We start from the raw sequence: 12,794 nt of genomic DNA, 5'->3' as shown, positions 1-12,794 counted from the left end.
ATTTTTTTTTCTAGGCGCGAAAAACAACTCCCCGGCTACAAACTTCGCAAGTGTGGCAACCTTTTGAAGCGTAACGGGGATAAGACAAGCCGGAAGCGAGCTCCCTTCAGCTTTCCAGCAGCGATGCTAGCAGCCAGCTATCAGCAACAAACACCGATCTCGATAGCAGCAACACAGATCGTTCCCGATGAATCGACTACACCCAGTCCAACGTCCGTTCCAAACAGCCCCATGAAGGCAACTCTATATGCTCAATTAGATGGTACTACTCACAGTCCAAAATCGGTGGTCATTATCCCCCCGGGAGTGACGGCTTCTGGTTCGAACTCTGCTGGTAGGGCGAAGAAATTCCGCCATAGGCGCGTTGGTTCAGGTACTTTCAACTCACCCAAGTCAAGTCCTTGCCGGGATAGGCGGGTACAAAGCGAACCAGAAACGAGAAACGTACGTCTAGTGGATATGGAGACTCAAACCGACGCGATGGATATCAGCGAAACTGACGCGAGTCCTAGTCCTAATGCGGCTTCGAAACGAATGTCCACCAGTTTACGAGAGGACGCGGATGTCGTGAGCGAGCAACGAGATACAATGCCGGAATTGGTCACTGCCGCCTCACAGATATACAGATGCGGAAAACCTCAGTCGGAAGACGATGGTGAAGTGCCTGAAGATGAAGAGAACGGAAACTCAATCTCCATTATGACGAATAGCCGAAGCAGTGATATGCTGACGAATAGTAACCATCAGCAGCAGCTTCGTAGCCCAGACGAAGATGAAGAAGATGACGATGATGACGAGGATCAACCGGTCTGCTCAAGTCCTGATCCAATCATGGACGCCATGAATAGTAATGAAAGGTTAGATCGAGACTGCAGTGACGATGACAAGATAGATACCTTAGATCGAAAGGTGAGTTTCATCTCGGAAAAATTACAACAGCAGAGTGTCGGCAGTGGTAACGGGCATGTGCAACAACTCACGGATTACAGCAACATTCTGAACGATAACAATGTGATTGTGTATCGGTGCAATAAAATGTTGAACGGAAGTATAGGTAAGGGAACTAAGCGATTGGACAGTGCGATATTGATGAAACATCCGACGGCGGGAAATAATTTAAATGCTGGAGGCAGCGCGGTTGGTGCATACTTGTACAGCGGGAACGGCACACCTGATGAATCTCCACATCACCTAGCGAGACAAGCGATCCAGGCTGAAGAACTGTGTAACGATAGCTGGACCGACGAGGAAGGCGAGGATCCGATTGAACTATACAACTATGCTCTTCGACGAAGGAGGTAATTTTTAATTGCCATGAATCACAATCTTAAAAAATAGTCTCTTATCACTGAAAAAAAAAAAACATTTTGACTATGCGTAGGCGAACGTCGCAAAATTGTATATTTGCTCTTGTCTTGTAATATTTATTGTTTTAATCGGTACAAAGTGATCGCGCTAAATAAGCTGTAGCTGATAAAAGCTACTTGAGAGAATGAGTTGACCATTTATCATTGGACCTGAATATGGGGTGATTTTTCGCGCCTGAGCTAAGATAAGTTCAGTGACTAATACTTACTGGAATTCTCTCATGTTACCAACCAAATTAGATAATAACCGTTTCATCCGTGGTATATGAGACAGTGAAAAATGTTACGTAAGATTATTACTAAGTTTTTGCTGAAAAGCACTGGTTTTGGCTCATCATTCGCTCGAGCTCATATACTTACTTGAAATAGGTAGAGCAATAAAACCAAACCCTAAAGTTGGAGGCCAATATATTAGTATAAAAAATCTTGTAATATTTTCCCTATTTATGATAGAAGACAAAATATTCTTCACGTGCAGATAACAAACAGTTTTACCATTTTCAATATCTTGGGAAATATTCTTTGGAAATAATGTCATAATTTAGCTTACTTATTTTATCATGCGAGACAATTGGCAGCGTCGCACAGTGGCGTAGTAAGAAAATTTTTCGGGGGAGATATGATTTTTTTTGTATATATACAATATATGTATGTATGAATATATGCTTTTTAGAGAGCAGAAAAATGTTCAAAACCAACCTGAGCAGGAAAAAAAAAATGTACAAAAACCAACAACTCAAGGAACGGGTTTGGACCCGACCCACTAATACTAATGCACGGAACCTGATTCCTCCCCAGCATTACCTTACGGCATTACTTCGGGAAGAGGTTTTTTTTTTATCTGCAAAGCACACACTGCTATCAAACTACTTAGTAATTAGTTCTTTCAGTAGGGTTACAGCACCCATCCTCGACACACTACAAGTTTTCGGCCACCCACACAACGTGGAAATTTCTGTATGGTAGTAGGAAAGCTAGCTGTGGTTCGAGAATTAGTGCTCTTTCGCTACTAGGACAAACCAGGCGGCAAACTTCAGACTGTTTAATTTACTGAGCCCTTCAGTTCCCTTATGTCATTTAGTACCACTTCCTCGTTGAGCTTCCGACTTGATCGCAAACTACTCAGGTGCCGAGGTTAGTTCGATTCCGGTGGAGTCTAGCTCCCGACGGTGAATTTGACTACGCTGACGGATAGTTCCCCGGCGAAAGAAGCTCCCGATACCGATTCATCTTTGGTTTCAGTACCATAACTTCTTGAGCCCTTTGACTCCGTGTCCGCTGCCATTTAGCACCGCAACTCCTTTAAGGCCTTTAGTTCCCTTTTTTGCCATTTAGTACTACTTCCTTGATGAGCCATTCAGCTTCCCGACTTGCTCGCGAACTACTCAGTCCTCAGGCTAGTCCCCGACGATAGACCTGACCTACTCCGACAGAGAGTTACCCGGCATGAGAAGTTCTCCCGAAACCGAGCCGATCAGCTAGGTGCCGAGGTCAGTTCGACGATTAAGGTGGAGCAGGGCGTCCGGTTCACTGGTGCCCCGATGACCCGCGACTGATGGTGTCTCGTCGCGGTCTACCCAGTGTAGTCCCTAGCGCTGATGGATAGTTTCCTGGCGAAATAAGTTCTCCCAATACCGATTCTTCTTTGATTTTCGCTATATTTCTATCGGGATAACCGGTGGGGTTCCATGGTCGGCTTAGCAATTCCAGATGGAGCGTGGCGTCCGGTTCGCTGGCGTTTCGACGACCCATAGTCGATGCTCTTTTGCAGTCTACTCGACTAGTCCTCGGCGGTGAATCGAGCTTATTCCTGCGGAGTTCCCTGGCAGTGATTGTTCTCCCGAAACTGCTGCTCGATGTTCATCACGCCGTTTCCGCTGTAAGACGGTAATGATCTACATCATAACTCTGTTGACTGCGTTCCACGTCTTTACGTCGCTGTATTGTCCCATTCATGCTACTGGATCACAATCGAATCGATTCTCATCATCTTCCTCATGTTTCTGGCGTTTGATTGATTGTAGCACTTGATATCCTCCGCCAGAGCGATGCAGATGGGGATCCTCTCGGCGATATCACATACTGCCTCCGAAGATGTTATTCTGTACGCAATCGCAACTCGTACGACCACCAGCCGGAACGTCCTGTTCAGCTTTTCGCGGTTCAGCTTGGTGTTCAGCGCCGCACCTCAGGCAAGAATTCCATATCTCAGTATCGTTGACGAAACACTAGATAACATACCCACTTTTCGCAGCTGTAATCAACGTGGTTGTTATAGCTCAACCGGTCGCCTATTATCACTCCTAATTGCTTCAATGCACGCTTCGATGCAATCACGTGCCCGGTGATCGTATCCGCTGACCCGCTTTGCAGTTGCTGGCCAACAACACATCCGTCTTGTGGTGAGCTATTTGCAGCTTGACCCCGTTCATCCAGCTCTCGATCGCGTCTATTGTCTCCGTCACCGACACCTCCACTTCTCCAAGTGCCTCACTCATAACCGTTGGTGACACGTCGTCCGCGAAACGCACAATTTTTACTTTCCCAGGCAGCCGCAGTGTTAGGACCCCATCGTACATCCCGTTCCAAAGAGTTGGACCGAGAATGGAACCCTGAGGAACGCCCGTTGCGACTCGCATTGACTTCTGCCCTTCGTTCGTCTCGTACAGCACTATACTCTGGAAGCTCTTCAGGATCTGGGTCATTCTTCTGTGTAGAGCTGCGACATTGGCCTATACGAGGCTGGATGGCCCAGTGACTTCCCTACCTTTGGCAGCAACACCAGCTTCTGTACCACCCACATTTCGAGGAAATTGCCGTCATCTAAACACTTCTGCAGTAGCATCCTGAACATTTCCAGATATGCCAGGATCGCTGCTTTCAGCGCCACGTTTGGTATTCCATCCGGACCGGGAGCTTTCTTTGATTTTAGTCGCATCGACGCTTCTTTGAGCTCGTCATTAGTCGCTTGCCACTCGGCTGTGTATGCCCCTTCTTCTTCTCTGTACGGTTTTGATGACCAGGTATTAGAATCGTGCTTCGGGAAGAAACCCTCAACGATTATCTTTTGCTTACCCGGGCATATTTCAGCTGTTATCGACGGGCTCTTCGTCATGACGAAACAGTACGCGTCCCCCAGGGATTGGCGTCTACTTCGCAGCACAGCTACTTATGGTAAACTGGCTTGCTAAGCTCGATCTCCCATTTTAAAGCGTCCCTAGCTTCTCGAAACGTCACTTACGCTCCTCTCTCACTCTCCGATCCTGCTCTCTGAGCACGCCTTCTGGCTCTAAGACAAGCAGCGTGTAGCGTACTTTAGCTTGCCGGTCATTCTTTTCTGTGCTGCAGCAGAGTACCATTGGTATCGAATCGCCTGGGGGTCGCTATGGGATACTTCTCGCACACTCTCCAGTCCTTGTTCGCCGGCGGAATTTCTCTCGATACCGATATCCGTTCCGTGAACCAATAAGCTCCCAGTGTTGTTACTACACCAGGAACCATTTAGTTCTCCGCTTCGCCGCGATCTACTCGTTGTAGTCCTCTGCGGTAGACCTAGCCTCCACATCGAGCCGACCGGTAGATGTCGAGGTCTGCCGCCAATTTTCACTACAAAGAAATATTCTCACAAGATAACTTTCGTAAATGAAACTTTGAGAATTCCATTTAAAATATTAAGCAAATTTTTGTTGACCATATCGATATTTTTCAAATTTCTTCAAAATATTTCGGGGGGGAGGACTTATGCAGGAGATAAAACTTGCATAGCATTGGTTAAAACTGCACTTCCATAAAGGAAACATTTATATTGGAAAATTACTTAACACTGCCTTCATTGCTTACAACATGACAGGCATAACCAAATTACGTGAAATGCCTCTTGCATGCATTCTTGTAAATAAGGCTGTTGACGTGTGTCTCACATCGCAGCTAATAACTCGCACTATCTGGTCTGTCACAATTACTCTGACGATTGGTCACAGACATAGGATGTAGGGTGATGAGCCTATTTGCGCCATGTTTCTATTATCACCCTACCCATTTGAAGCCGTTGGTTAGAGCAGTGTTTGCCATCTTTGTTCAACGCATTGAGTCAAATGGTAGCGCAACAATAGGGGCACTCGATTCGAGTTTTCATTGTGCTCAAACACGAGAATTTTACTGTTTACTACGCATTTGTGTTATTATATTGGTTCTAAACAACGAAGCAAAGCAATGTCAATTTTTACGCATTCCGTTGATTGTAAGGCAAGAAATTACCGAATTAGTGAGGCACCTTGCTTAGTATAGTGAAAATAGGCTTATCACCCTATATATGTATATCTGCCACATAAGAAGTCATCACTTTCTGATGATTTCAAAAGCGTTGTATCACATTGTAGCAGAAGTGGGTTCCGGCTCATTATGTGCAGTGATGCCAATGCTCATCACATCACTTCGGGCAGCTCAGACATAAATCTGAGAGGCTCTGAACTGATGGAGTACATAGGTAGTACAAATCTACATATTCTGAATGTAGGAAACCGACCAACTTTTACGAGGTCTGGCAGAGAGGAGACACAACGCTTTGCTCTGAAAGAGTTTCGCATGAGTTGGGAAATTGGCAGTTGTAAATGAAACAGAACCGTCTCTATCTGATTATACATATATATTTTTCGATCGTCTTAATGCCACCCTACATGTGGTAACATATTGTAATCCTAAATCTACAAACTAGGACCTCTTTTTGAAAAATTTGGCGACTAAATGTCATGGATATTTTTCAATAATTAGTCAACTAGACGACCTGTCATCCAGGTTGTGGATACCACAAACTCATGCAACATAGCATCCTACAAAGAAGCTTGTCCGTTTTGTATTGTTAAAACGACTAGGATGGTGGAGGGCTGAGCTTGAAAAAATGAAGAAGGATGTTAGAAATGTTACGATGTCAAGGTAAACGAGGTGTCAACGTAACAAACACATTATTAATAATTACATTTAACTAAAATACACATTTCGAGTTCAACCGACTATGGATGTCCGACGTCTCCGTTAGCAGGTGGTATCGATCACGTCCGGTTGGATGACAACTGCCGATCCACAACTGTCGATTGATAACTGTCGATTGATAGGCATGAGCGTGCGAAGAATACCGTCGTACTCCACCTCCCCTTCTCGTAGAGCTGGTACGGCTCGTAGCCGATCGCTGCAAGTCGTTGTCTCGAAGAGCGACGCAGGAGTGCTTCATCTGGGTCAAGTCCTCTAACAAGAACCCATGCACGACGTTGCTGTCTAACTGGCTCAAAGAACTTTCGTAAGAACTCTCGCTGCAATTCAGTCAATCCTTCTGGTTCAGCTGGCGGTGGCGCTGTTACAGTGCTAGTGGTATCTTCAGACGGTGCCTAAATAGAATAGTCTGTCTGATTTACTACTTCATTGCAGGCGTCATAGCGTTTCCGCAGCGGATTACTGTGAGCGAATTATTCGTTGCCGATCCGGGAGCCACACATTATACATGACTTGTCCTACACGTTTCAGAATGATTCCAGAAACCCAGCATCAGTTGCTGCCTTGATGCACTTGAGACTACTCTTCGCACGTCAAAGTTCTTCTCGTTCGTACCATGCTTCGTGTTGAACTGTCGATCCTACTTACTGTCCTTTATGAACTTGCTGGGTGAACGAAGCAGTTCCAAGGACGTTCTGGTCGGCCAAGAAGGATTTGAACAGGTGATTTTCCACCGTTAATCTGTAGCAGCAGAAAAAGATGTCGAGTGCCTTGTCCAGGTCTTCCCCTCCTGCTTGAATTGTCTTGACGCAAAACTCTTCAAAGGTGTCACTTATGATCTGCAAGCCCTTGTCCGTCACCAAAACTTCCACATCCACAACTAGTAAGAAGTAGAAGTCGTTAATAGGACAAGCAAAGTCCGCGTGTACACACTGCCAAAGTTTCTCAGATGTCGGCCACGATTCAAGCTTCGTCTTTGTACCGGCCTGCGTAACTGAGGCGCATTCTTGACACACGTGCACAAGGACTGTGATTTTATCATCGATGTTTGACCAATAAACAACTGCGTACTAATGATCACATACAACCGATACCAGGGTGTTCTCTGTGTAGTTGCTTGAGGACATTCTGTTGTAGATTCTTCGGGACGACAATCCGTTCGTCGTACATCAAAACATTTAGCACCAAGTTCAGCGAATCCCGACGGCAAAGTTCTGCTGAACCGCCGGTGTTTCGGGTGAGGAATTTTGCATCACCTAGCCATCCTTTATGTACGAGCTCCAGGACTTTCTGCAACGTCCGGTCCTTGTTGTTCTCGGTGGATATCGTCTTAAACGACGCTCGATGGGCTGGCATCATCTGACGTTGCAGATAACTGTTTCGACCTCAATCGATGCTATGATGTGTTTCTCATCGGGATTACCATGCGCGTTAATTAAACGCGAGAGAATATCAGCATGTCCGAAAGGGTCTGTGAAAATGTACTCGATACGGAAGTCGTACAGAAGCATGGTTAGGGTCCAGCGTTGGAGACGGTTTGCTGTATATGGCGGAATACCACGTTTTGAACCGAATATCTGAAGAACGAAATGTCTTCTGTAGATCAATTTGTGGAAGCTTGTGGCCGCATACACCGGACCTAGGGCTTCTTTCTTAATCTGGCTAAAACGAACGGGACTCGGCTGGAGTTTATCTTCGGGATGCATGGTAGATTGCTTTCTCTGATCCGTCTAGAAATCGGTGTGCAAGGCGTGCGCCAATTCTCACGTTCGAAGCATCTGCAGACACAACTATCTCAAGGCGAGGGTTATAGTGCGTCAACATGAGCGGGGACTGGGGGATTTCCTTAAAACGATCAAAAGAACGTTGGCAAGCATCGGACCCCTGGACACTGTTACTTTCCTTGAGCAGCTCATCCAGCGGTTGGCAACGTGTGCGCATTTTGCGAATGTGTTTCCTATAATGGTTAATCACACCCAAGTACGATCGAAGCGTGGGAACATCATGAGGTGAAGGCATGTTGACGATAACCTGAATCTTGTCTGGGTTAGGTTGTATACCGTACTTCACCTGACGCATAAAGAAACGCTGTAAAATACGATACAGATTCGGCTTGTGCTTCTCGGCGGTGGGGCCACCGACCAGGATGTCTTCGATATACCGATATACCGAAATACCGAATCTCAGCATGGCATCCATGATTTGATGGAAAGCGCCGAAAGCGCTCTTGACCCCAGGGGAAAGCCGGTTGAAACGATAGAGTTTCTGGTGGGTGTTGATCATGGTAAGCTTCCTACTTTCTTCGTAGACTTCCACTTGAAGGTACGGAAAGGTCGATGTGGCTAAACATCGTGCAATTTGCCATCCGATTGACAATGTCTTCCGGGAGTGGAAGTGAGTAGCTGTTTGATGCCTGCGCGCTATTCAATCCAGCAGATAAAAATCTGCGCAACTATGAACGGAGCCGGTCAGGTTTGCGGACCACCACGATGGGTTCTTCCAAATCCGCATAGGTGAGCGGAGTGATGATGCACAAATCTTCCAGTCGCTTCAGTTCGTCTTCGACAGCGGCTTCCATGTTGTATGAAACTGGTCGCTTCGGTTTGAATACAGGTTGAGCGTCCGGTTTGAGAGTGAATCGCACATGTGTTGTAGTGCACAGGTTCATTCGGTATGGTAAACACATCGGGCTTTTAATTCTACTATCTACTGAACTGCCCATACAAGCATAAGAGTCCCATATGGATTTTTGTCGAAAATGAGTTATCTGTTGGATTGTATTCTGTATCACCACTGAATCACAATGCACAAGTAAAATTACCAGGTTTCTTTATAAAATATCGAAAAAAATACCAAAACATGTTTGTCCCATCCATAAGGCTCAATGAAAATGTAAATCTTGAACAGCGTTTTTCTCGGCTTGCTGTTTTTCAATATGGGACTCTTATGCTTTTATGGGCAGTGAACAGCTTGTTAGATACCCACCAGCTTGCAAAAGGACGAAAATGGTACGTCCCAGAGCCCAAACTCATCCATCAGGTCGGAGCCTAAAACATTTAGAGAAAGGTCAGCACAATAAATATTACAGTTACTTTCTGTTGGGTTCCTCAGATAGTGTACGTTGCTCAGAACATGGCTTTTAGGCCCAATCTGTCTCCTGAAACTGTCTGCACTTAACAATCCTGTGGAGATTTCTTTAGGGCTCTAATATTGATCCAATTTTGTCTGGATCTGATGGTTATGTTTGAGACAGAGTCCACTTGCTGCTCAACTGGTACTTCGTTAATCGTTGCTTCCTCATAGCGCCGGGTGCGCTTCAAATTGCTGTAGGTTACAATCTTGGTTGCGTGGTTTTTGCTAGCAATTATGAGACAAAAAATGCAGCGTTGCACAAAAGCTATATTTTATTAATTTACATTATTTTACTTATTTAAATTAGTTTCTACCAAGCACCTTACTTATCGTCGTTTCAGTGACATATTCTTCTTACGAAATCCATAGTAGCACTTGATTAAAAATGATATTTTGTTCAATTTTGTTTAAAACTAAACTTTGTACAAATTATTTCCAGTGGAAAATTCATATATTGCTATCACTACGCCATATTTCTAAATAACTTTTTCTACCCGTTTTCTAGCATTGGCCGCCTACCAATTAAACGAGGTCGCCGCTGCAAAGTTCCTTCCGGATCAGGATCGGTTCCTGGCACAGTGGGGGCCACCCAGTGCTATCATCCCACGTCTCCTGTTGGTACAGCTGCCAACAATGTCGATACGTTGCCGGGTGAGTCAGGGTACCCATCGGTAGCCATCAATCATATGAAACACGCCTCAAACCTGACTGTGTCCGACGAGGAGAATACCTCCGAGTACAGCCACGCACCATCAAGTCAACGATCAACGCTTGAAAGCAACCCGGAACTGACGACGGTTATTAAACGGCACAATCGAGGTTGTGTTGGTAAGCAACAGCCAGTCATGCAGAAGAGCACCACTTCAGCCAAGGATACCGACGATGATGATGATGATGATGGTGATGATGATTGCGATATTGAAATCGATTCCAACAATGATTCCAGTGACTCTAGCTCGGACGAAGATAACAATGCTTTTGGGTTGGCCAATCCGACACGAACCGTCGAGAATAAAGATAAGGAAAATGGCAATAGTTATTAAGGATGGACAGTGAATGAGTGATTGCGGTTCATTTAAGAGATCTTTTCTGAAAACTCTGTTGAGATTAATTTCATAACCCTTCTGTACTCGTGGAGCAATATTACGTTTAGAAAGCGTAGCAAGATTATGTGTTTTTGTTTCGTTTTTTCGTTAGTCTTAGGTTATAAATTCCGGTTCCGTTCCCAAGGAACGAACTATTCTCGGTCCATTCCATTTCAGCATTGTGAGAAAAGACTTCAATATATAATAGGCGATATTACTACATAATATAAACTATATTGTATATTGATATGAAAGAATGTGAGTAGGTTACAATAGGAATCAAGATGAGCAGGAATTATCTTTAACGTAAAATTCTTTGAAATTATGCTATGGCGAAATTGCGTACATAGGCAGTAAAATGTATAAGATACCTCTATGGAGCAGGAATATTTCTCTCCCCCAATGTGTAAATTATTGTGTTTTACAACCTTGAGTTTACGAAAGTGATAATCGGGAAATTCGTAAGTATGTGTACGAATATATTCGCAGTCCGATGTCAGATGTAGAAATAAATAATTACAAATAGATGAAACTTGAGTTAGTATAATCAACTACGTCCAAAACCGTGATCAAATAAACAATATGTTGTTTTATGTTGCCCACTTTGCCCCCGTTTACCTGTTGAATGAGTTTATTTATTCTTCCGCCAGACATTTTTATTTGCAATACGACAATGAAGACATCGCAACTATAAGGTTCGATCATTAGAATTGCCTTACTAAATTACCGTGATGGATAAAAAATATAAATGTAATCGCTAAAATCGTTCAAATTTTGGAACTGTACCTGCTGCTTATATGTCGAAGCAGAAACCAATCACATTTGTTGGTCCTTTTGTAGTCAATATATCGAATACAACTTGCGCTTTTACTTTCCACTTCTGCCCATTCCAACGAAATCACCCACGAAAATAAGAGACATAAGAATAGGCATCTAGCTTTTATACTTTGAATGAGCAAAAGACTATTTTTGGAACAGTATTTCTTACGTTGCAATTTTTGACTGCGATTATAGAAACTGCTTCGAGCAACAACGCAACTTAGAACACTAGGAAATAACACCAAGTCAGTACTTATTTAATATATAATCAAATTTTTGCAATTTAAACCCTGTAACCAGCGTTTCGATGTTATTAAAAAATATCTGGCAATTAAACCCTGTTGAGAACGACAAAATTGAACCCCACAGAAAGTGAAGTCGATTCAAAATTGATATTACCTGCGTTATAGTTTATAGAGCCATAAATGAAGTTAAAAAAAAGTTCGCAAGGCTACTCCCATATATATTCCAAATTATATCTTACAACATAAAATACTGGTTGGATATGTAACAATTGAACGCAATTTGAAATGAGGTAAAGTGTTGAGTTATACACATATACATACAGAAGGAACAAAATGCGTGTATACTTGCATGTACTGTACTATGCTAACATCTACTTCAAAATGGGATGATGCAAAAGCGGTGACGTAAAATAAATAATCAGAACGATAAAAAACTAATAATAATTTATTTCAATTCGAAACCGCCCCAGACATGATGACAAATGAATCTTCGGGGGCGTTGAACGATTTTCTGGTAATATCATGCCAGCGGAAGTTAAGCCGAGTCCCCGTATGTATTACAGCAGGTAAGTATGTTTATGTTAAGTCAGTTCCATGTAGATATTGGCCAATGACAAAATGGGTCGTTCGTTCGTACAAATTTTTTCTTGTAGATTTTTTATTAGGATTTCAGTTAAATAGTAATGGATTAGTGAGGAACCCTCCCTAATAGGGTGAAAATAGGCAATTTACCCTACAACAAAAATAATTCGTCAGCGTTGGGGATGAATTTTCTAACTTTTCACTGAATAGCTCCATACTGTGCAACAATATAGCATCACAGATAACTGACATTCAGACTAGATCAAAATGTAGGGTAAGGTGGGGTAAACCCAACCTAGTAAATGGTTTTGTTTGTAAAATGCTCATTTTACATCGGATCAAGTTATATATACCAAATTAAAGGTTAGGCATCTGTGCAACTTTCTATGTATAGCATTTTATTCATACCGTGAAAATTTGAAATACAAGCGTTAGTTCATTTTTGCTAGTTTCCAAAATAGTGGGGTAAACCCAGCCCCCTGCTAGGCAACCATTTTGTCCTAGCCAACATCTGCCTTTGTTAAAATCAAAACAACCCAATGCTATTGCACGGGCGACGTGGGCCTAGATGCAGCTAG

At 43.6% G+C, this 12,794-nt stretch overlaps 1 protein-coding gene across 3 annotated transcripts in view; it reads left to right on the top strand.

Moving 5' to 3' along the window:
• LOC131693663 (mitogen-activated protein kinase kinase kinase 9) overlaps window positions 1–12,068 on the top strand; it is a 77,973-nt gene extending 65,905 nt beyond the window's left edge. For all 3 annotated transcript variants that reach the window (XM_058981691.1, XM_058981693.1, XM_058981694.1), the window contains 2 exons: window positions 15–1,298; window positions 9,991–12,068. In XM_058981691.1, the coding sequence (XP_058837674.1) occupies window positions 15–1,298; window positions 9,991–10,528 (1,822 nt within the window). In that variant the 3' untranslated portion in view covers window positions 10,529–12,068. The remainder of the gene's footprint in view (window positions 1–14; window positions 1,299–9,990) is intronic.
• The last annotated feature ends 726 nt before the right edge of the window (window positions 12,069–12,794 follow it).

Source organism: Topomyia yanbarensis, chromosome 3 (genome assembly GCF_030247195.1).
Source record: "Topomyia yanbarensis strain Yona2022 chromosome 3, ASM3024719v1, whole genome shotgun sequence".
Taxonomy (NCBI): Eukaryota; Metazoa; Arthropoda; class Insecta; order Diptera; family Culicidae; genus Topomyia; species Topomyia yanbarensis.
Note: the sequence above shows the minus strand (reverse complement) of the source record. Positions and strands in the feature narration are given on the sequence as shown.